This window comes from Lolium perenne, chromosome 5 (assembly GCF_019359855.2).
Source record: "Lolium perenne isolate Kyuss_39 chromosome 5, Kyuss_2.0, whole genome shotgun sequence".
Taxonomy (NCBI): Eukaryota; Viridiplantae; Streptophyta; class Magnoliopsida; order Poales; family Poaceae; genus Lolium; species Lolium perenne.
This window is the reverse complement of record NC_067248.2, coordinates 137,213,757-137,237,497: the sequence shown is the minus strand read 5'-3', so window position 1 is coordinate 137,237,497 and position 23,741 is coordinate 137,213,757. Positions and strand designations below refer to the sequence as shown.

The following is a 23,741-nucleotide window of genomic DNA, read 5'->3' as shown; positions in this document are numbered from 1 at the left end:
ATCATTGCACCATGCCAAAATTTCAGTTTTAAAAGAGTTTTTATTCTTTTCATGCACAGAATCAATTTCTATACCAAGTTTTGCTAATAGTCTATTAGTTCAAACTTATAAAGTATATACGTATGTGTGTCTTGTTGGACTGGAACGGTGCTCCATAATGTCCAAATACTGTACTAAGATTTTACAAAAAGAATCGTATTTATTTGCGTCAGTTCACATACCTAAAACTAAATCAGTTTTTAAACTGAAGAGAAAAGGAATAAAAAAAAAAAGAGAAAGTCACCGGCCAGGCAACTCCAACGAGTTTGCCCAGCCTGGCAACATGCACCGTGCTGGCCAGCACAGCAGGCACGCACATGCCGAGCCGCGTCCGCCCCGCGTTGCCTTCACTTTGTTTTTTTTTTCGCTGACACGTGGGACCCACGGTCATCTCCAACCTCCAGCCAGGAAATCTACTCGCGTACGAGTTCGTTACTGGCCCGATTTTCTCTCCGTTTTCTTTGCCGTTTTCTCTCAGATCTCTGCCTTCTTTTGCACGAAACTTTGCATATATATACCCCATATTCCCCTCAATAATTTGACGCCAAAAGCCCCAATTTTTGCGCCGCCAGGCTACGCAAATTTCTCGCCGGAGATCCGATCTACAACCACCATTGTTGGAGCTCCGAGGTTGATGTCGCCGACGAATCCGACCACCCCTGCCCCTCCTTTTTGTTCTAAGCTCTTTCCCTCTCAGTACAACGTCTTCCTCACACTTTTTCCCCATCTGCAGAGCACTAGGACGCCGGTAATTCGTCGCCGGAGTTTTCGCCGGAGTTCCCATCGCCCGGAGCTCCATTCGCCCGTAGCTGTCACCCGAGAGAGAGGAACACGACGGAAAAGACACCACTGTTACCGTTGTTATCCGCTGCATCTCGTCGTCCACTTCGCCGCTGCCAAGAACCGTCGGAACCGTCGCCAAGTTCATCGTCTGAGCCGCCGCCGCCACTGTCATCCATTGATTCCGGTGAGCTCCCAGATTTAATCTGAGCTACACGTATTCGCTTTAATCCGACGACCCACAAGCGTGATCCGCGTGAAGGGGTATCGGCGAATCATATCACGCCACGTGTCGTTGTTTTAATGTCAAATAGAAATTTTCGTACGTAAAAGACAGGGGATATGCTAATCTTGTAAAAATCATAACTATAGTTTCTCAACTCGAAAAATTGGATACAATATACCGTTGGAATCATAAAATTGAGAGGAACACAGCAGTGCTGTTACTTTGTATCTTTCGTAAACTTACAGATTTTCAAATTTAAAACTAGTGTTTATACTATTTTTTATATATTTTAACTTTGGCAAATGCTTTTAAATTGATTCCAGCGCCAAATGAAAGATAATGAAATTGTCTCTGTAGCAGTATGCCTATTTTTGGTTTTTCGAAATTATTTTATACATAAGTTACTGTTTGCATTTAACATCCTATTTGAAGACTATTGAATAAATAAATTATTATGAAAGTATTTATGAACCAAAATTGTTTTCAGAACATGCATGCATATTTTTATTGTGTAACTTCTCTGTTTGCATTGATTTGTAATTGATTGTAAATTGTTTGCTTCGTTAGATTGTCCGGAGTGCAACGAGTGCGACTGCGGTGATTGTCTGAACAACAACGAAGGCAAGTGTCACACACCGTTCTATCCTATTATTTTTCTATGCACTTTGTAGTTATTTTCAGTAGCTATCCATGTGTAGGATTGTTTTAAATATATATTGCTATGCTATGAACACCTATTAGAACAGCCACATGTTCAACAATTGATTCTTTTGTCGCCACCGTATTGTTGTTTGCTTAGCAATGCTATCTTAGATGCGTGGATTGGGTTATCATGATAAGTTTAGATGAATAAAATTATATGTTTTGATATAATGAAAACAACCTGAATAATGAAACACCTGGGCGGATTGGTAAGACGGGAGCGTCTGCACGGTGAACAATGGTGGGGATTGCCGCCCAGGGATCAAAGAGATTGGACATGTTTCTTGTTTAGTAGCTTCCGTGTACAGCCGCATGTCATATGGGCTCTGGCTTGACTAAGTAAGTTGTAGGAACCCGACCTGACGTGACTAGCGGATGTAGCTGTGTAGGTTGGCATGGGTCCGTCCAGATGGCTTGGGGTCCTACTTCTGAAAACGGTCTCGACTTAGTCTTTTCCCGACCATTTGAGCAAATTGAGCATCATGGTAAAAGGGGCTGACTAGGTCATGTGGGTAAAGTGTACAATCCTCTCGAGAGTGTCAAACTAAGTACTTAGCCGTGTCCCCGGTTACGGACAACTATGAGCAACTAGGCATGTTATTGTTTGGAAGATCTCAGCATTCCAATTTCTTAATAAAACTTGATGGGAAACAATGGGTATAGGAGCATGCAAAGCTAGGCTGGCTTGTGTCTACATGGGTCTATGCTAGCATGTCTACAGATGTTTAGGAGCATATGAAGCCGACTGTCTTGCTGCAGCATGGGTTGTGCTAATATGTTCTTAGACGATGTTTCTAAATAAAATGATTTATAAAGGATAGGGAAACTATTGCTTTCTGCAAATTAGCCTAAACTCCACCTGCCAAATGAGCACGTAATTGTTAGGCGCCATTATATATATCCACCAAATAGTGACATTTGCCAATACAATTCCAATTGTATTGACCCTGCGTGGCTGGAACGTTTTATGTTGCAGGTTACTCCGAGGACGAGTAAGGTATCGATTTTAGGTCGCGAGCTTCCACTCAACATGTTCGCCTGTGGCGTGATGGAGCTCTTTGAATTTATTTGGTTTCCGCTTTGAACTCTGTTATTTGAGCTAGCCATGAGCTATGCAAGTTGTAATAAATATATTATGGATCATACGTTGTAATAAATGACGCATTTGCTATTCTGTTTATTCATCGAACTGTGTGTGCTAGCGAGTCGATCCAGGGACTAGCACATTATGCACAGAGATCCAATCCTTACCGGGTTGAATCGCTTCAGATGGTATCAGAGCATTGTGTTGACTGTAGGTTCGTGACCTTAGAAAATGGAGTAGATTAGGATGACCATAGGAACTGAAAACCTATTTAAGTTTGTCTTATATCTTCTCGCTCTTCATTTCTCATAATTCTATATCTATCATTTTTCTCACTCTTCTCTATTCAAAATAGTAGATGTTCATTACCCACTTTAGTTAACAAGTCAAACCTCTCTTGGATTACTTATTCGAAAATATGGACATGATGATGAGGAGGATGGTGATGGAATCAAAGGTGGGGCAAACGCTGAAGATGAAGAGGAGGACCTCGAGGAGGTGGCCTACATTATTTCCGATGATGAGGAAGATCCTAAGGGAGGTTGTGCGACCTGCAATGAACACTCGCTCGAAGAAGCGCAACTGTATGAGAGCCTCGAACTCCTCAAGCTCTTCAAAGTTTAACTAGGATTTGCCCGCCATTAATTTTTCGTTAGGAAATCGATATTCGTGATAGTTAGGATATTGACCATATCGCCTTGTGGTATGGCCAAGATTTTTGTTTGGATCTGTTATTCTTTGATCTTCAAATTGTTAGGAATCTTCGTGAGAATTTATAATATTAAAGGCATTTTTCATAAAGTAATGAATTAAAGAGGTGCAGTTTTCTGGATGTTGCTGTTTACCACTCGAATTTTCATGCTTTACTGATAACTCCAAAAATCACGAAAAATTCAGGTTAGGTGCGGAATTCGTTCCTGTACATACAAAAAATTTGGCTAATTTTTCTGACGTATTTAAGTGCCTCTGTAAAATACGTTTTCACAGTAGTAAAATTCTGGACAGATTCTGTCTTTGTTATAGGGATGTCTTGTTTGATTGTTGTGTGATATGTTTGATGTGTATGCTTGCTGCCATGATTGTGATTAGTATGGGTGGTATTTTTCCTATAGTTCTATCTATCTAAAACTCATCTATGCTGACCCAAACAGATGCCGCGTCGACGTGCACGCACCGGCAACAACAACAACAACAACAACGACACTGGCAACAACAATAATGATATGCAACAGATGTTGGCAGCACAGACACAGTTGATGCAAGTGATGACTCAGTTCATGGCGAACAACAATCAGAACCAGAACAACAATAATAACAACAATCCACCTCCACATGTGGACATGCTCACAAGGTTTCTGAGGTTGAGGCCTGCCAAGTTCTCTAGTGCACCTGAGCCAATGATAGCTCTTGATTGGCTGCGTTCTGTGAGTAAGGATCTGGTAACTATGGGATGTACGGATGAGGAGAAGGTGAGATTTGCTGCTCACTTGCTTGAAGGACCCGCAGCCTCTTGGTGGGACAATTTCCAGATAACCCATCCTATTGATGGCATCACCTGGGAGATGTTCCAAGAGGGTTTTCGCACAGCTCATGTTTCATGCAGGTTATGAGCTTGAAGAGAAGGGAGTTCCGCAACCTGCGACAGAACTACCGCACAGTGTCGACTACATAGAGGATTTCAGCAATTTGGCACGCTATGCGCCGGAAGATGTGGATGCGATGCAAAGAGGAAAGAGAGATTCCTGGATGGCTTGAATGATGAGCTTGCTGTTCAACTGTCAGTGGTTCATGTTCCTGATTTCCAGACACTGATGGACAAGGCTAGAATCCTTGAGGGAAAGAAGAAGCAATCTGAGAACCGCAAGAGGAAGCACAACAACTACAACTCAGGGCCGCAACAGAAGACACGTACATTCAATGATGGGAATGGAAATTCTGGACACCACAAACATGGAAGCAACGGACACAGCAACCATGGAGGAAATGGCCGCCACCATAATGGCCACAAGAGTCACAACCACCACAACTCTGGAAGGGGTAATGACCAAAACCGCAACGGTAACTTCACACAGAGGGATATTAGCAAGGTGGAATGCTTCAGTTGCAAGAAGACTGGGCATTATTCAAGAGACTGCCCTGAGAAGAACAAGAATGACGGGAACAAGACAAACCCATTCCAGAAGGGGCATGTTAATCATGTCAATGTGGAGGAAGTTTATGATGAACCTGATGCAGTGATCGGTACGTTCTTGCTCAACAATTTTTCAGCACTCGTACTATTTGATACTGGTGCATCACATTCATTCATATCAAGGGTATTTGTGGATAGAAATAGAATACCTACTGAAACCATCAACACACCCGTCAGAATTAGTTCTCCCGGTGGAGAATTGGTAGCAGCCTTTGGGTGTCGTCGTTTAATCTTAGAAATTGGAGCACATAGTTTTCCCACTAGCCTAATTGTTTTGGAGTCACAAGGCTTAGATGTTATCCTAGGAATGGATTGGATGACTGAATATGAAGCTGTTATAGAATGTGCTAAGAGATCAATAATGCTTACAACCCCGGAGAAGAAACGCATCCGTTTCAAGTCAACCTTTGAACTTAGAGGTACCAAGATTAATTCTCTTAAGGGGGTTAGCATAGAGGATGTTCATATAGTGAGAGAGTATCCTGATGTGTTTCCAGAGAAGTTGCCAGGGATGCCACCAGATCGAGACATTGAGTTTCTAATTGATTTGATGCCCGGAACTGGACCCATAGCTAAGAGACCGTATAAGATGGATGTGGAGGAACTGAAAGAGCTGAAGAAACAACTTAGAGAACAGTTGGATAAAGGTTTCATTCAGCCTAGTTCATCATCATGGGGAGCTCCTGTTTTATTTGTGGAGAAGAAGGATTCTAGTAAGAGATTGGTAGTGGATTACCGTAATCTTAATGAAGTAACAATTAAGAACAAGTACCCACTACCCAATATCAATGACTTGTTTGACCAATTGAAAGGGGCAAAGGTCTTTTCCAAGATTGATCTTCGATCAGGCTATTTCCAATTGAAGATTCGAGAGCAAGACATACCTAAGACTGCTTTCACCACTAGGTATGGTTTATATGAGTATACTGTTATGTCATTTGGACTAACAAATGCCCCTGCATACTTTATGACCATGATGAACAAGGTATTCATGGAGTACTTGGATAAATTCGTAGTTGTGTTCATTGATGATATATTGATATATTCCAAAGATGATGCTGAGCATGAGAAGCATCTGCGTTTGATCATGGAGAAGCTTAGGGAACACAAATTGTATGCCAAATTCAGCAAATGTGAGTTCTGGTTAAATAAAGTGGGATTTCTTGGACATATAATTTCAGCAGAAGGTGTCGCAGTGGATCCAAGCAAGGTAGCATCCGTGACTGAATGGGAGACACCTAAAAATGTAGGAGATATCCGAAGTTTCTTAGGACTTGCAGGATATTATCGGAGATTCATAGAGAACTTTTCCAAAATTGCTAGGCCAATGACTGAATTATTGAAGAAGGAGAAGAAGTTCATTTGGACCGATGCTTGTGAAGCCAGCTTTCAGGAATTGAAGCAACGCCTTGTAAGTGCACCTGTTTTGTGTTTGCCTGATATCCAGAAGGATTTCCAAGTTTATTGTGATGCCTCTCGTCAAGGACTTGGTAGTGTATTGATGCAAGATGGGAGAGTAGTATCATATGCCTCACGCCAACTTAAGCATCATGAAAGGAATTACCCTACCCATGACTTGGAGCTAGCATCAGTCGTGCACGCACTCAAGGTGTGGAGACATTATCTGATGGAGAAGCATTGTGATGTGTACACCGACCATAAAAGTCTAAAGTATATATTCACTCAGAAGGAGCTGAATATGAGACAAAGGAGATGGTTGGAACTCATAAAGGATTATGATATGAATTTGCAATACCACCCGGGAAAAGCAAATGTTGTAGCTGATGCACTTAGCCGTAAGGTTTATGTGAATGGTATAACCGCAGGAGAGATACCTTTGGATTTGTGTGAACAATTCAAGGATCTCAGGCTGGAAATAGTGCCACAAGGATATTTAGCATCAATGGAAGTGATGCCAACTCTGTTTGATAGAATCAGAGAAGCCCAGAAAGGAGACATTGAGATGGAGGAAATAAAAGGGAACATGAGCAAGGGTAAAGGGGAAGGTTTTCGTTTGGATGAACAAGGGACACTATGGTTTGGGAAGCGTTTATGTGTGCCCAATGACCATGAGATTAGGAAGCTGATTTTCCAGGAGGCTCATGATTCTCCGTATTCTATTCATCCAGGTAATACTAAGATGTATATGGACTTGCGAGATAGATTTTGGTGGTCTAATATGAAGAGAGAAATTGCAGAGTATATTGCCCTATGTGATGTGTGTAGTAGAGTAAAAGCTGAACATCAGAAACCAGCAGGATTGCTACAACCATTGCCCATACCTGATTGGAAGTGGGACAAGATTGGAATGGATTTCATCACGGGATTACCCAAGACTAGGTCTGGCTATGATTCAATTTGGGTTGTTGTTGATCATTTGACCAAAGTAGCTCACTTCATACCTGTGAAGACCACATACACAAGTGCCAAATTAGCCAAAATTTATATGAGCAAGATTGTGTGTTCACATGGAGTTCCGAAGGAAATTGTTTCTGATAGAGGTACTCAATTCACTTCTCACTTTTGGCGCCAATTGCATGAATCATTAGGTACTAGATTGGAGTTTAGTACAGCGTTTCACCCACAAACTGATGGGCAGACTGAAAGAGTAAACCAAATATTAGAGGACATGTTGAGAGCCTGTGCTCTAGATTATGGATCTAGTTGGGATGAGAATCTACCATATGCCGAGTTCTCCTACAACAATAGCTATCAATCTAGCATTGAGATGGCTCCATTCGAAGCACTGTATGGTAAGAAGTGTAGAACACCGCTGCTATGGGATGGAGTTGGAGAGCGTAGTTTATTCGGACCTGACTTGATCAAGGAAGCTGAAGAGAAGGTTCGACTTATTCGTGACAGACTGAAGGTAGCACAATCAAGACAGAAGAGTTATGCGGATTCTAAGCGTAGAGAGGTGACATATGAGATAGGAGATAGAGCGTATCTTAGAGTTTCACCGCTACGTGGAGTTAAGAGGTTTGGTATTAAGGGTAAGCTGGCACCGCGATTCATTGGACCCTATAAAATCCTTGCTCGCAAGGGAGAGGTAGCTTATGAGCTAGAATTGCCTGAGGCATTAGCTGCAGTACATAATGTGTTCCATGTCTCCCAGTTAAAGAAGTGTCACCTGGAGATGGCGGATACGCCGCTAAGGGATACAGTTCCGTTGGATGAGGTTCAGCTAGAAAGTGATCTCACATATGAGGAGAAACCTATCAAGATTCTGAACACAGCGGAGAGGTTAACTCGCACCAAGACAATTAAATTTTGCAAGGTTCAGTGGGATCATCACTCCGAGGAGGAAACCACTTGGGAACGAGAGGAAGATCTTCGAGAAGACCACCCACACCTATTTGCTAGCCACTCCGAATCTCGAGGGCGAGATTCATTTTAAGGGGGTTAGGTTTGTAACATCCCAAAATCCGTGCATTTTCAAATTCATGCATTGCATCATTGCACCATGCCAAAATTTCAGTTTTAAAAGAGTTTTTATTCTTTTCATGCACAGAATCAATTTCTATACCAAGTTTTGCTAATAGTCTATTAGTTCAAACTTATAAAGTATATACGTATGTGTGTCTTGTTGGACTGGAACGGTGCTCCATAATGTCCAAATACTGTACTAAGATTTTACAAAAAGAATCGTATTTATTTGCGTCAGTTCACATACCTAAAACTAAATCAGTTTTTAAACTGAAGAGAAAAGGAATAAAAAAAAAAGAGAAAGTCACCGGCCAGGCAACTCCAACGAGTTTGCCCAGCCTGGCAACATGCACCGTGCTGGCCAGCACAGCAGGCACGCACATGCCGAGCCGCGTCCGCCCCGCGTTGCCTTCACTTTGTTTTTTTTTTCACTGACACGTGGGACCCACGGTCATCTCCAACCTCCAGCCAGGAAATCTACTCGCGTACGAGTTCGTTACTGGCCCGATTTTCTCTCCGTTTTCTTTGCCGTTTTCTCTCAGATCTCTGCCTTCTTTTGCACGAAACTTTGCATATATATACCCCATATTCCCCTCAATAATTTGACGCCAAAAGCCTCAATTTTTGCGCCGCCAGGCTACGCAAATTTCTCGCCGGAGATCCGATCTACAACCACCATTGTTGGAGCTCCGAGGTTGATGTCGCCGACGAATCCGACCACCCCTGCCCCTCCTTTTTGTTCTAAGCTCTTTCCCTCTCAGTACAACGTCTTCCTCACACTTTTTCCCCATCTGCAGAGCACTAGGACGCCGGTAATTCGTCGCCGGAGTTTTCGCCGGAGTTCCCATCGCCCGGAGCTCCATTCGCCCGTAGCTGTCACCCGAGAGAGAGGAACACGACGGAAAAGACACCACTGTTACCGTTGTTATCCGCTGCATCTCGTCGTCCACTTCGCCGCTGCCAAGAACCGTCGGAACCGTCGCCAAGTTCATCGTCTGAGCCGCCGCCGCCACTCTCATCCATTGATTCCGGTGAGCTCCCAGATTTAATCTGAGCTACACGTATTCGCTTTAATCCGACGACCCACAAGCGTGATCCGCGTGAAGGGGTATCGGCGAATCATATCGCGCCACGTGTCGTTGTTTTAATGTCAAATAGAAATTTTCGTACGTAAAAGACAGGGGATATGCTAATCTTGTAAAAATCATAACTATAGTTTCTCAACTCGAAAAATTGGATACAATATACCGTTGGAATCATAAAATTGAGAGGAACACAGCAGTGCTGTTACTTTGTATCTTTCGTAAACTTACAGATTTTCAAATTTAAAACTAGTGTTTATACTATTTTTTATATATTTTAACTTTGGCAAATGCTTTTAAATTGATTCCAGCGCCAAATGAAAGATAATGAAATTGTCTCTGTAGCAGTATGCCTATTTTTGGTTTTTCGAAATTATTTTATACATAAGTTACTGTTTGCATTTAACATCCTATTTGAAGACTATTGAATAAATAAATTATTATGAAAGTATTTATGAACCAAAATTGTTTTCAGAACATGCATGCATATTTTTATTGTGTAACTTCTCTGTTTGCATTGATTTGTAATTGATTGTAAATTGTTTGCTTCGTTAGATTGTCCGGAGTGCAACGAGTGCGACTGCGGTGATTGTCTGAACAACAACGAAGGCAAGTGTCACACACCGTTCTGTCCTATTATTTTTCTATGCACTTTGTAGTTATTTTCAGTAGCTATCCATGTGTAGGATTGTTTTAAATATATATTGCTATGCTATGAACACCTATTAGAACAGCCACATGTTCAACAATTGATTCTTTTGTATGCACCCATAGTATTGTTGTTTGCTTAGCAATGCTATCTTAGATGCGTGGATTGGGTTATCATGATAAGTTTAGATGAATAAAATTATATGTTTTGATATAATGAAAACAACCTGAATAATGAAACACCTGGGCGGATTGGTAAGACGGGAGCGTCTGCACGGTGAACAATGGTGGGGATTGCCGCCGGGGATCAAAGAGATTGGACATGTTTCTTGTTTAGTAGCTTCCGTGTACAGCCGCATGTCATATGGGCTCTGGCTTGACTAAGTAAGTTGTAGGAACCCGACCTGACGTGACTAGCGGATGTAGCTGTGTAGGTTGGCATGGGTCCGTCCAGATGGCTTGGGGTCCTACTTCTGAAAACGGTCTCGACTTAGTCTTTTCCCGACCATTTGAGCAAATTGAGCATCATGGTAAAAGGGGCTGACTAGGTCATGTGGGTAAAGTGTACAATCCTCTCGAGAGTGTCAAACTAAGTACTTAGCCGTGTCCCCGGTTACGGACAACTATGAGCAACTAGGCATGTTATTGTTTGGAAGATCTCAGCATTCCAATTTCTTAATAAAACTTGATGGGAAACAATGGGTATAGGAGCATGCAAAGCTAGGCTGGCTTGTGTCTACATGGGTCTATGCTAGCATGTCCACAGATGTTTAGGAGCATATGAAGCCGACTGTCTTGCTGCAGCATGGGTTGTGCTAATATGTTCTTAGACGATGTTTCTAAATAAAATGATTTATAAAGGATAGGGAAACTATTGCTTTCTGCAAATTAGCCTAAACTCCACCTGCCAAATGAGCACGTAATTGTTAGGCGCCATTATATATATCCACCAAATAGTGACATTTGCCAATACAATTCCAAATGTATTGACCCTGCGTGGCTGGAACGTTTTATGTTGCAGGTTACTCCGAGGACGAGTAAGGTATCGATTTTAGGTCGCGAGCTTCCACTCAACATGTTCGCCTGTGGCGTGATGGAGCTCTTTGAATTTATTTGGTTTCCGCTTTGAACTCTGTTATTTGAGCTAGCCATGAGCTATGCAAGTTGTAATAAATATATTATGGATCATACGTTGTAATAAATGACGCATTTGCTATTCTGTTTATTCATCGAACTGTGTGTGCTAGCGAGTCGATCCAGGGACTAGCACATTATGCACAGAGATCCAATCCTTACCGGGTTGAATCGCTTCAGAGATTGACAACCTCACTGTTTGGTTGGGGCAAAGTACTTTGGTTGTGTTGTGCAGGTTCCACGTTGGCGCCGGAATCCCTGGTGTTGCGCCGCACTACATCTCGCCGCCATCAACCTTCAACGTGCTTCTTGACTCCTACTGGTTCGATTAAACCTTGGTTTCTTTCTGAGGGAAAACTTGCTGCTGTGCGCATCATACCTTCCTCTTGGGGTTCCCAACGAACGTGTGAGTTACACGCCCTCAGAGCCCTCAGCCTCGGGGGAGAACTACTCCCTCCTCATCATAGGAGTCAGCAGCGGTGATGAAGATGGCGGTGGAGATGGCTTCCGGGGGCAATTCCCCGTCCCGGCGGCGTGCCGGAACAGAGACTTCTGTCCCCCGAATTGGAGTTTCGCGATGGCGACAGCTCTGGAAGGTTTTCCGTATCGTGGCATATTCTTTTAGGGTTTTCGCGACGGAGGCTTTATGTAGGCGGAAGGGCAGCCTCGGAGGAGTCCTGGGGGACCCACACCATAGGGGGGCGCGCCCCCCCTTGGCCACGCCGCCAGGTGGGGTGGGGCCCCCTTGGCTCCCCTCTGGTCCCTCTTCGGTGCTCTGGAGGCTTCCGTGGAAAATAGGACCCTGGGCGTTGATTTTGTCCGATTCCGAGAATATTTCCTTTGTAGGATTTCTGAAACCAAAAACAGCAGAAAACAGCAACTGGCTCTTCGGCATCTCGTCAATAGGTTAGTGCTGGAAATTGCATAATAATGACATAAAGTGTGTATAAAACATGTGAGTATCATCATAAAAGTAGCATGGAACATAAGAAATTATAGATACGTTTGAGACGTATCAAGCATCCCCAAGCTTAGTTCCTACTCGCCCTCGAGTAGGTAAACGATAACAAGGATAATTTCTGAAGTGACATGCTATCATAATCTTGATCAATACTATTGTAAAGCATATGAGATGAATGAAGTGGTTCAAAGCAATGGTAATGATAATGACTAAACAACTGAATCATATAGCAAGACTTTTCATGAATAGTACTTTCAAGACAAGCATCAATAAGACTTGCATATGAGTTAACTCATAAAGCAATAGATTCTTAGTAGAAAGTTTTGAAGCAACACAAAGGAAGATATAAGTTTCAACAGTTGCTTTCAACTTCAACATGTATATCTCATGGATGTATATCTCACGGATGATTTTCAACACAAAGTAATATGATGAATGCAAATAAGCAAGTATGTAGGAATCAATGCACACAGTTGACACAAGTGTTTGCTTCTAAGATAGAAAGAAGTAGGTGAACTGACTCAACATAAAGTAAAAGAAAGGCCCTTCGCAGAGGGAAGCAGGGATTAAATCATGTGCTAGAGCTTTTCAAGTTTTTGAAATCACATAGAGAGTATAAAAGTAAAGTTTTGAGAGGTGTTTGTTGTTGTCAACGAATGGTAGTGGGCACTCTAACCCCCTTTCCAAACAGACTTTCAAAGAGCGGCTCCCATGAAGGACGTTGATACGTCTCCAACGTATCGATAATTTCTTATGTTCCATGCCACATTATTGATGTTATCTACATGTTTTATGCACACTTTATGTCATATTCGTGCATTTTCTGGAACTAACCTATTAACAAGATGCCGAAGTGCCAGTTGCGGTTTTCTGCTGTTTTTGGTTTCAGAAATCCTAGTAACGAAATATTCTCAGAATTGGACGAAATCAACGCCCAGGGTCCTATTTTGCCACGAAGCTTCCCGTAGACGGAAGAGGCGACTAAGAGGGGCCACGTGGTGGCCCCTCCCGAGGGCGGCGCGGCCCCCCCCTTGGCCGCGCAGCCACGTGGTGTGGGCCCTCGTGCCGCCTCTGACCTGCCCTTCCGCCTACTTAAAGCCTCCGTCGCGAAACCCCAGATCACGAGAGCCACGATACGTAAAACCTTCCCAGACGCCGCCGCCGCCAAGCCCATCTCGGGGGATTCAGGAGATCGCCTCCGGCACCCTGCCGGAGAGGGGAATCATCTCCCGGAGGACTCTACGCCGCCATGGTCGCCTCCGGAGTGATGTGTGAGTAGTCTACCCCTGGACTATGGGTCCATAGCAGTAGCTAGATGGTTGTCTTCTCCCCATTATGCTTAATTGTCGGATCTTGTGAGCTGCCTAACATGATCAAGATCATCTATCTGTAATTCTATATGTTGCGTTTGTTGGGATCCGATGAATAGAGAATACTTGTTATGTTGATTATCAAAGTTATGTCTATGTGTTGTTTATGATCTTGCATGCTCTCCGTTATTAGTAGATGCTCTGGCCAAGTTGATGCTAGTAACTCCAAGAGGGAGTATTTATGCTCGATAGTGGGTTCATGTCTCCGTGAATCTGGAGGGGTGACAAGAACCTCTAAGGTTATGGATGTGCTATTGCCACTAGGGATAAAACATTGGTGCTATGTTCAAGGATGTAGTCACTGATTACATTACGCGCAATACTTATTGCAATTGTCTGTTGTTAGCAACTTAATACTGGAGGGGGTTCAGATGATAACCTGAAGGTGGACTTTTTAGGCATAGATGCATGCTGGATAGCGGTCTATGTACTTTGTCGTAATGCCCAATTAAATCTCACTATACTCATCATAATATGTATGTGCATGGTCATGCCCTCTTTATTTTTCAATTGCCCAACTGTAATTTGTTCACCCAACATGCTGTTTATCTTATGGGAGAGACACCTCTAGTGAACTGTGGACCCCGGTCCAATTCTCTATACTGAAATACAATCTCTTGCAATACTTTGTTCTCTTGTTTTTACGCAAACAATCATCATCCACACTATACATCTAATCCTTTGTTACAGCAAGCCGGTGAGATTGACAACCTCACTGTTTCGTTGGGGCAAAGTACTTTGGTTGTGTTGTGCAGGTTCCACGTTGGCGCCGGAATCCCTGGTGTTGCGCCGCACTACATCCCGCCGCCATCAACCTTCAACGTGCTTCTTGGCTCCTACTGGTTCGATAAACCTTGGTTTCATACTGAGGAAAACTTGCCGCTGTACGCATCACACCTTCCTCTTGGGGTTCCCAACGGACGCGTGATGTACGCGTATCAAGCTCTTTTTTCCGGCGCCGTTGCCGGGAGATCAAGACACGCTGCAAGGGGAGTCTCCACTTCCCAATCTCTTTACTTTGTTTTTGTCTTGCTTAGTTTTATTTACTACTTTGTTTGCTGCACTAAATCAAAATACAAAAAAATTAGTTGCTAGTTTTACTTTATTTGCTATCTTGTTTGCTATATCAAAAACACAAAAAAATTAGTTACTTGCATTTACTTTATCTAGTTTGCTTTATTTGTTGCTAAAATGGCCACCCCTGAAAATACTAAGTTGTGTGACTTCACAACCACAAATAATAATGATTTCTTATGCACACCTATTGCTCCACCTGCTACTACAGCAGAATTCTTTGAAATTAAACCTGCTTTACTGAATCTTGTTATGCGAGAGCAATTTTCTGGTGTTAGTTCTGATGATGCTGCTCCCATCTTAATAATTTTGTTGAATTGTGTGAGATGCAAAAGTATAAAGATGTAGATGGTGACATTATAAAATTAAAATTGTTCCCTTTCTCATTAAGAGGAAGAGCTAAAGATTGGTTGCTATCTCTGCCTAAGAATAGTATTGATTCATGGACTAAATGCAAGGATGCTTTTATTGGTAGATATTATCCCCCTGCTAAAATTATATCTTTGAGAAGTAGCATAATGAATTTTAAACAATTAGATACTGAACATGTTGCACAAGCATGGGAAAGAATGAAATCTCTGGTTAAAAATTGCCCAACCCATGGACTGACTACTTGGATGATCATCCAAACCTTCTATGCAGGACTAAATTTTTCTTCATGAATTTATTGGATTCAGCTGCTGGAGGTACCTTTATGTCCATCACTCTTGGTGAAGCAACAAAGCTTCTAGATAATATGATGATCAACTACTCTGAATGGCACACGGAAAGAGCTCCACAAGGTAAGAAGGTAAATTCTATCGAAGAAACCTCTTCCTTGAGTGATAAGATTGATGCTATTATGTCTATGCTTGTGAATGATAGGACTAATATTGATCCTAATAATGTTCCGTTAGCTTCATTGGTTGCCCAAGAAGAACATGTTGATGTAAACTTCATTAAAAATAATAATTTCAACAACAATGCTTACCGGAACAATTCTAGTAACAACTATAGGCCATATCCTTATAATAATGGCAACGGCTATGGTAATTCTTATGGGAATTCTTACAATAATAATAGGAACACACCCCCTGGACTTGAAGCTATGCTTAAAGAATTTATTTGTACACAAACTGCTTTTAACAAATCTGTTGAAGAAAAGCTTGGGAAAATTGATATACTTGCTTCTAAAGTCGATAGTCTTGCTGCTGATGTTGATCTTTTGAAATCGAAAGTTATGCCTAATAGGGATATTGAAAATAAAATTGTTACTACAGCAAATGCCATCCAAGTTAGAATTAATGAGAATATAAGATTAATGGCTGAATTGCGTGCTAGGTGGGATAGAGAAGAAAATGAAAAACTAGCTAAAGAGAAGAATGTAGCTAAAGTTTGGACTATTACCACCACAAGTAATGTTGACTCTTCACATGTTGCTGCACCTCCTACTATTAATGTTAAAATAATTGGTGTTGGCAATGTTTCTACTCCTAGTGCAAAGCGTACAAAACTGCCTGAAATTGCTAAAACTGCTGAAATTGCCTGTGATAAAACTGCTGAAATTTTTTCCAACATTGGGGATGATGATCCCATTGCTTTAGATTATAATGGTTTGAATTTTGATGATTGCCACATCTCTGAAGTTATAAAGTTCTTGCAAAAACTTGCTAAAAGTCCTAATGCTAGTGCTATAAATTTGGCTTTCATAAAACATATTACAAATGCTCTTATAAAAGCTAGAGAAGAGAAACTAGAGCGCGAAGCCTCTATTCCTAAAAAGCTAGAGGATGGTTGGGAGCCCATCATTAAGATGAAGGTTAAATATTTTGATTGTAATGCTTTATGTGATCTTGGTGCAAGTATTTCCGTTATGCCTAAGAAAATTTATAATATGCTTGACTTGCCACCGCTGAAAAATTGTTATTTGGATGTTAATCTTGCTGATCATTCTACAAAGAAACCTTTGGGGAAAGTTGATAATGTTCGCATTACCGTTAATAATAACCTTGTCCCCGTTGATTTTGTTGTCTTGGATATTGAATGCAATGCATCTTGTCCCATTATATTGGGAAGACCTTTTCTTCGAACCGTTGGTGTTACTATTGATATGAAGGAAGGTAATATTAAATATCAATTTCCTCTCAAAAAGGTATGGAACACTTCCCTAGAAAGAGAATGAAGTTACCTTTTGATTCTATTATTAGAACAAATTATGATGTTGACACTTCGTCTCTTGATAATACTTGATACACACTTTCTGCGCCTAGCTGAAAGGCGTTAAAGAAAAGCGCTTATGGGAGACAACCCATGGTTTTTACTACAGTACTTTGTTTTTATTTTGTGTCTTGGAAGTTGTTTACTAATGTAGCAACCTCTCCTTATCTTAGTTTAGTGTTTTGTTGTGCCAAGTAAAGTCGTTGATAGAAAAGTTCATACTAGATTTGGATTACTGCGCAGAAACAGATTTCTTTGCTGTCACGAATCTGGGCTGTTTTCTCTGTAGGTAACTCAGAAAATTATGCCAATTTACGTGAGTGATCCTCAGATATGTACGCAACTTTCATTCAATTTGAGCATTTTCATTTGAGCAAGTCTGTTGCCTCGATAAAATTCATCAATACGAACTGTTCTGTTTTGACAGATTCTGCCTTTTATTTCGCATTGCCTCTTTTGCTATGTTGGATGAATTTCTTTGATCCATTAATGTCCAGTAGCTTTATGCAATGTCCAGAAGTGTTAAGAATGATTGTGTCACCTCTGAACATGTTAATTTTTATTGTCACTAACCCTCTAATGAGTTGTTCTAAGTTTGGTGTGGAGGAAGTTTTCAAGGATCAAGAGAGGAGTATGATGCAACATGATCAAGGAGAGTGAAAGCTCTAAGCTTGGGGATGCCCCGGTGGTTCACCCCTGCATATTCTAAGAAGACTCAAGCGTCTAAGCTTGGGGATGCCCAAGGCATCCCCTTCTTCATCGACAACATTATCAGGTTCCTCCCCTGAAACTATATTTTTATTCCATCACATCTTATGTGCTTTGCTTGGAGCGTCGGTTTGTTTTTGTTTTTGTTTTGTTTGAATAAAATGGATCCTAGCATTCACTTTGTGGGAGAGAGACACGCTCCGCTGTAGCATATGGACAAGTATGTCCCTAGTTTCTACTCATAGTATTCAAGGCGAAGTTTCTTCTTCGTTAAATTGTTATATGGTTGGAATTGGAAAATGATACATGTAGTAATTGCTATAAATGTCTTGGGTAATGTGATACTTGGCAATTGTTGTGCTCATGTTTAAGCTCTTGCATCATATGCTTTGCACCCATTAATGAAGAAATACATAGAGCATGCTAAAATTTGGTTTGCATATTTGGTTTCTCTAAGGTCTAGATAATTTCTAGTATTGAGTTTGAACAACAAGGAAGACGGTGTAGAGTCTTATAATGTTTTCAATATGTCTTTTATGTGAGTTTTGCTGCACCGGTTCATCCTTGTGTTTGTTTCAAATAAGCTTTGCTAGCCTAAGCCTTGTATCGAGAGGGATTACCTCTCATGCATCCAAAATACTTGAGCCAACCACTATGCCATTTGTGTCCACCATACCTACCTACTACATGGTATTTTCCGCCATTCCAAAGTAAATTGCTTGAGTGCTACCTTTAAAATTCCATCATTCACCTTTGCAATATATAGCTCATGGGACAAATAGCTTAAAAAACTATTGTGGTATTGAATATGTACTTATGCACTTTATCTCTTATTAAGTTGCTTGTTGTGCGATAACCATGTTCACTGGGGACGCCATCAACTACTCTTTGTTGAATTTCATGTGAGTTGCTATGCATGTTCGTCTTGTCTGAAGTAAGAGAGATCTACCACCTTATGGTTAAGCATGCATATTGTTAGAGAAGAACATTGGGCCGCTAACTAAAGCCATGATCCATGGTGGAAGTTTCAGTTTTGGACATATATCCTCAATCTCATATGAGAAAATTATTAATTGTTGTTACATGCTTATGCATAAAAGAGGAGTCCATTATCTGTTGTCTATGTTGTCCCGGTATGGATGTCTAAGTTGAGAATAATCAATAGTGAGAAATCCAATGCGAGCTTTCTCCTTAGACCTTTGTACAGGCGGCATAGAGGTACCCCTTTGTGACACTTGGTTAAAACATGTGCATTGTGATGATCCGGTGGTCCAAGCTAATTAGGACAAGGTGCGGGCACTATTAGTATACTATGCATGAGGCTTGCAACTTGTAAGATATAATTTACATGATACATATGCTTTATTACTACCGTTGACAAAATTGTTTCATGTTTTCAAAATCAAAGCTCTAGCACAAATATAGCAATCGATGCTTTTCCTCTATGGAGGACCATTCTTTTACTTTCATTGTTGAGTCAGTTCACCTCTTTCTCTCCACCTCAAGAAGCAAACACTTGTGTGAACTGTGCATTGATTCCTACATACTTGCATATTGCACTTATTATATTACTCTATGTTGACAATATCCATGAGATATACATGTTATGAGTTGAAAGCAACCACTGAAACTTAATCTTCCTTTGTGTTGCTTCAATGCTTTTACTTTGAATTATTGCTTTATGAGTTAATTCTTATGCAAGACTTATTGATGCTTGTCTTGAAGTACTATTCATGAAAAGTCTTTGCTTTATGATTCACTTGTTTACTCATGTCATATACATTGTTTTGATCGCTGCATTCACTACATATGCTTTACAAATAGTATGATCAAGGTTATGATGGCATGTCACTCCAGAAATTATCTTTGTTATCGGTTTACCTGCTCGGGACGAGCAGAACTAAGCTTGGGGATGCTAATACGTCTCCAACGTATCGATAATTTCTTATGTTCCATGCCACATTATTGATGTTATCTACATGTTTTATGCACACTTTATGTCATATTCGTGCATTTTCTGGAACTAACCTATTAACAAGATGCCGAAGTGCCGATTCTTTGTTTTTCTGCTGTTTTTGGTTTCAGAAATCCTAGTAACGAAATATTCTCGGAATTGGACGAAATCAACGCCCAGGGTCCTATTTTGCCACGAAGCTTCCAGAAGACCGAAGAGGAGACGAAGTGGGGCCACGAGGTGGCCACACCCTAGGGCGGCGCGGCCCCCCCTTGGCCGCGCGGCCCTGTGGTGTGGGCCCCTCGTGCCGCCTCCTGACCTGCCCTTCCGCCTACTTAAAGCCTCCGTCGCGAAACCCCCAGTACTGAGAGCCACGATACGGAAAACCTTCCAGAGACGCCGCCGCCGCCAATCCCATCTCGGGATTCAGAGATCGCCTTCGGCACCCTGCCGGAGAGGGGAATCATCTCCCGGAGGACTCTACGCCGCCATGGTCGCCTCCGGAGTGATGTGTGAGTAGTCTACCCCTGGACTATGGGTCCATAGCAGTAGCTAGATGGTTGTCTTCTCCCCATTGTGCTTAATTCTATATGTTGCGTTTGTTGGGATTCGATGAATAGAGAATACTTGTTATGTTGATTATCAAAGTTATGTCTATGTGTTGTTTATGATCTTGCATGCTCTCCGTTATTAGTAGATGCTCTGGCCAAGTTGATGCTAGTAACTCCAAGAGGGAGTATTTATGCTCGATAGTGGGTTCATGTCTCCGTGAATCTGGAGGGGTGACAAGAACCTCTAAGGTTATGGATGTGCTGTTGCCACTAGGGATAAAACATTGGTGCTATGTTCAAGGATGTAGTCACTGATTACATTACGCGCAATACTTAATGCAATTGTCTGTTGTTAGCAACTTAATCTTTGGAGGGGTTCGTATGATAACTTTGAAGGTGGACTTTTTAGGCATAGATGCATGCTGGATAGCGGTCTATGTACTTTGTCGTAATGCCCAATTAAATCTCACTATACTCATCATAATATGTATGTGCATGGTCATGCCCTCTTTATTTGTCAATTGCCCAACTGTAATTTGTTCACCCAACATGCTGTTTATCTTATGGGAGAGACACCTCTAGTGAACTGTGGACCCCGGTCCAATTCTCTATCTTGAAATACAATCTCTTGCAATCTTTGTTCTACTGTTTTTCTGCAAACAATCATCATCCACACTATACATCTAATCCTTTGTTACAGCAAGCCGGTGAGATTGACAACCTCACTGTTTCGTTGGGGCAAAGTACTTTGGTTGTGTTGTGCAGGTTCCACGTTGGCGCCGGAATCCCTGGTGTTGCGCCGCACTACATCCCGCCGCCATCAACCTTCAACGTGCTTCTTGGCTCCTACTGGTTCGATAAACCTTGGTTTCATACTGAGGGAAAACTTGCCGCTGTACGCATCACACCTTCCTCTTGGGGTTCCCAACGGACGCGTGCTGTACACGTATCAGACGTTATCCCTACCAGCAAGGTAGATCATCCCTCTTCTCTTTTGTTTACACATGTACTTTAGTTTAGTTTATTTTTCTTTTTGGGTGACACTCCTTCCAACCTTTTGCTTTCACAAGCCATGGCTAACCGAATCCTCGGGTGCTTTCCAATCATTCACGTACCATGAAGGAGTGTCTATTTATTTTAGTTTTATTTAGAGATGACACTCCTCCCAACCTTTGCTTTCTCAAGCCATGGCTAACCGAATCCTCGGGTGCCTTCCAACATTTCACATACCATGGAGGAGTGTCTATTTGCAAAATTAAGTTGCTTACTGATGAATCAGGGCAAAACATGTGAAGAGAATTATTAATGAAAGTTGATTAATTGGGGCTGGGAACCCCGTTGCCAGCTCTTTTTGCAAAATTATTGGATAAGCGGATGAAGCCACTAGTCCATTGGTGAAAGTCTGCCCAACAAGATTGAAATATAAAACACCACATACTTCCTCATGAGCTATAAAACATTGACACAAATAAGAGATAGTAACTTTTGAATTGTTTAAAGGTAGCACATGAAGTATTTACTTGGAATGACAGAAAAATACCATGTCGTAGGTAGGTATGGTGGACACAAATGGCATAGTTTTTGGCTCAAGGATTTTGGATGCACGAGAAGTATTCCCTCTCAATACAAGGCTTAGGCTAGCAAGGTTGTTTGAAGCAAACACAAGTATGAACCGGTACAGCAAAACTTACATAAGAACATATTGCAAGCATTATAAGACTCTACACTGTCTTCCTTGTTGTTCAAACCCTCACCAGAAAATATCTAGACTTTAGAGAGACCAATCATGCAAACCAAATTTCAACAAGATCTACGGTATTTCTTCATTAATAGGTGCAAAGTACATGATGCAAGAGCTTAAACATGATCTATTTGAGCACAACAATTGCCAAGTATCAAATTATTCAAGACATTATACCAATTACCACATGTAGCATTTTCTGTTTCCAACCAAATAACAATGAACGAAGCAGTTTTCAACCTTCGCCATGAACATTCAAAGTAAAGCTAAGAACACCAGTGTTCATATGAACAAGCGGAGCGTGTCTCTCTCCCACACATGGATTTATTCAGAGAATGAAAATAACAAAACGAAAATAAAAACACACAGACGCTCCAAGTAAAGCACATAAGATGTGACGGAATAAAAATATAGTTTCACTAGAGGTGACCTGATAAGTTGTCGATGAAGAAGGGGATGCCTTGGGCATCCCCAAGCTTAGATGCTTGAGTCTTCTTGAAATATGCAGGGATGAACCACGGGGGCATCCCCAAGCTTAGAGTTTTCACTCTTCTTGATCCTATTGTATCATCCTCCTCTCTTGATCCTTGAAAACTTCCTCCACACCAAACTCAAAACAAACTCATTAGAGGGTTAGTGCATAATCAAAAATTCACATATTCAGAGGTGACACAATCATTCTTAACACTTCTGGACATTGCCCAAAGCTACTGAAAGTTAATGGAACAAAGAAATCCATCAAACATAGCAAAACAGGCAATGCGAAATAAAAGGCAGAATCTATCAAAACAGAACAGTCCGTAAAGACGAATTTTTCTGGGGCACTTAACTTGCTCAGAAAATGCTCAAATTGAATGAAAGTTGCGTACATATCTGAGGATCACTCACGTAAATTGGCAGATTTTTCTGAGTTACCTACAGAGAATCCTACTCAAATTCGTGACAGCAAGAAATCTGTTTCTGCGCAGTAATCCAAATCTGGTATCATCTTTACTATCAAAGACTTTACTTGGCACAACAATGCAATAAAATAAAGATAAGGAGAGGTTGCTACAGTAGTAACAACTTCCAAGACACAACAAAACAGTAGCAAAATAAAAACATGGGTTATCTCCCAAGAAGTGCTTTCTTTATAGCCATTAAGGTGGGCTTAGTAATTTCAATGATGCACTCGCAGGAAATAAGAGTTAAAGCAAAAGAGAGCATCAAAAGCAAATAAGAAACACTTTTAAGTCTAACCCACTTCCTATGAAAAGGAATCTTGTAAATAAACAAGTCAATGAAGAATAAAGTGAATAGCATAGGAAGACAAAACAAGTGTAACTTCAAGATTCTCAACATAAAGAGGGGAAACTTAATATTATTAAGATGCATATAACCATGTTTCCCTCTCTCATAATAACTTTCAGTAGCATCATTAACAAACTCAACAATATAACTATCACATAAAAGCATTCTTATCATGAGTCTCATGCATAAAATAATTACTACTCCCAACATAAGCATAGTCATTCTTATTAATTGTAGTGGGAGCAAATTCAACAAAGTAGCTATCATTATTATTCTCATCACAATAATCATCAAATGTAGGAGGCATATTGTAATCATAATAAACTTTATCCTCCATAGTAGGTGGCACCAAAATACCACTATCATTATAATCATCATAAATGGGAGGCAAAGTATCATCAAAGTAAATTTTCTCCTCCATGCTTGGGGGAATAAAAATATCATGCTCATCAAAACCAGCTTCCCCAAGCTTAAATTCTTCCATAGCATTATCAACAATGGTGTTCATACTAATAACATTGCTACTAGCACGCAAATAAGGTTCCATAGGTTTTTTAATTTTCGCATCACACAATTTATGTCTT

General features: G+C 41.1%; 1 protein-coding gene across 3 annotated transcripts; it reads left to right on the top strand.

Annotated features, from left to right (window-relative positions):
• The first annotated feature begins 402 nt into the window (after positions 1–402).
• Positions 403–11,407, top strand: LOC127300014 (uncharacterized). 3 transcript variants are annotated; one of them, XM_071820006.1, is made up of 5 exons: positions 403–669; positions 773–1,006; positions 4,637–5,072; positions 10,086–10,139; positions 11,200–11,407. In XM_071820006.1, the coding sequence occupies exons 3-5, from the start codon at positions 4,643–4,645 to the stop codon at positions 11,217–11,219; spliced, it is 504 nt and encodes a 167-aa protein (XP_071676107.1). In that variant the 5' UTR covers positions 403–669; positions 773–1,006; positions 4,637–4,642; the 3' UTR covers positions 11,220–11,407. The 3 variants fall into 3 exon arrangements, 1 of the variants encoding a protein (XP_071676107.1); XR_007850837.2 differs by lacking the exons at positions 4,637–5,072; positions 10,086–10,139; positions 11,200–11,407 and adding exons at positions 1,613–1,666; positions 2,724–2,931 and having other exon boundaries at positions 414–669; XR_007850836.2 differs by lacking the exons at positions 403–669; positions 773–1,006; positions 4,637–5,072 and adding exons at positions 8,901–9,142; positions 9,246–9,479.
• Positions 11,408–23,741: the final 12,334 nt, after the last annotated feature.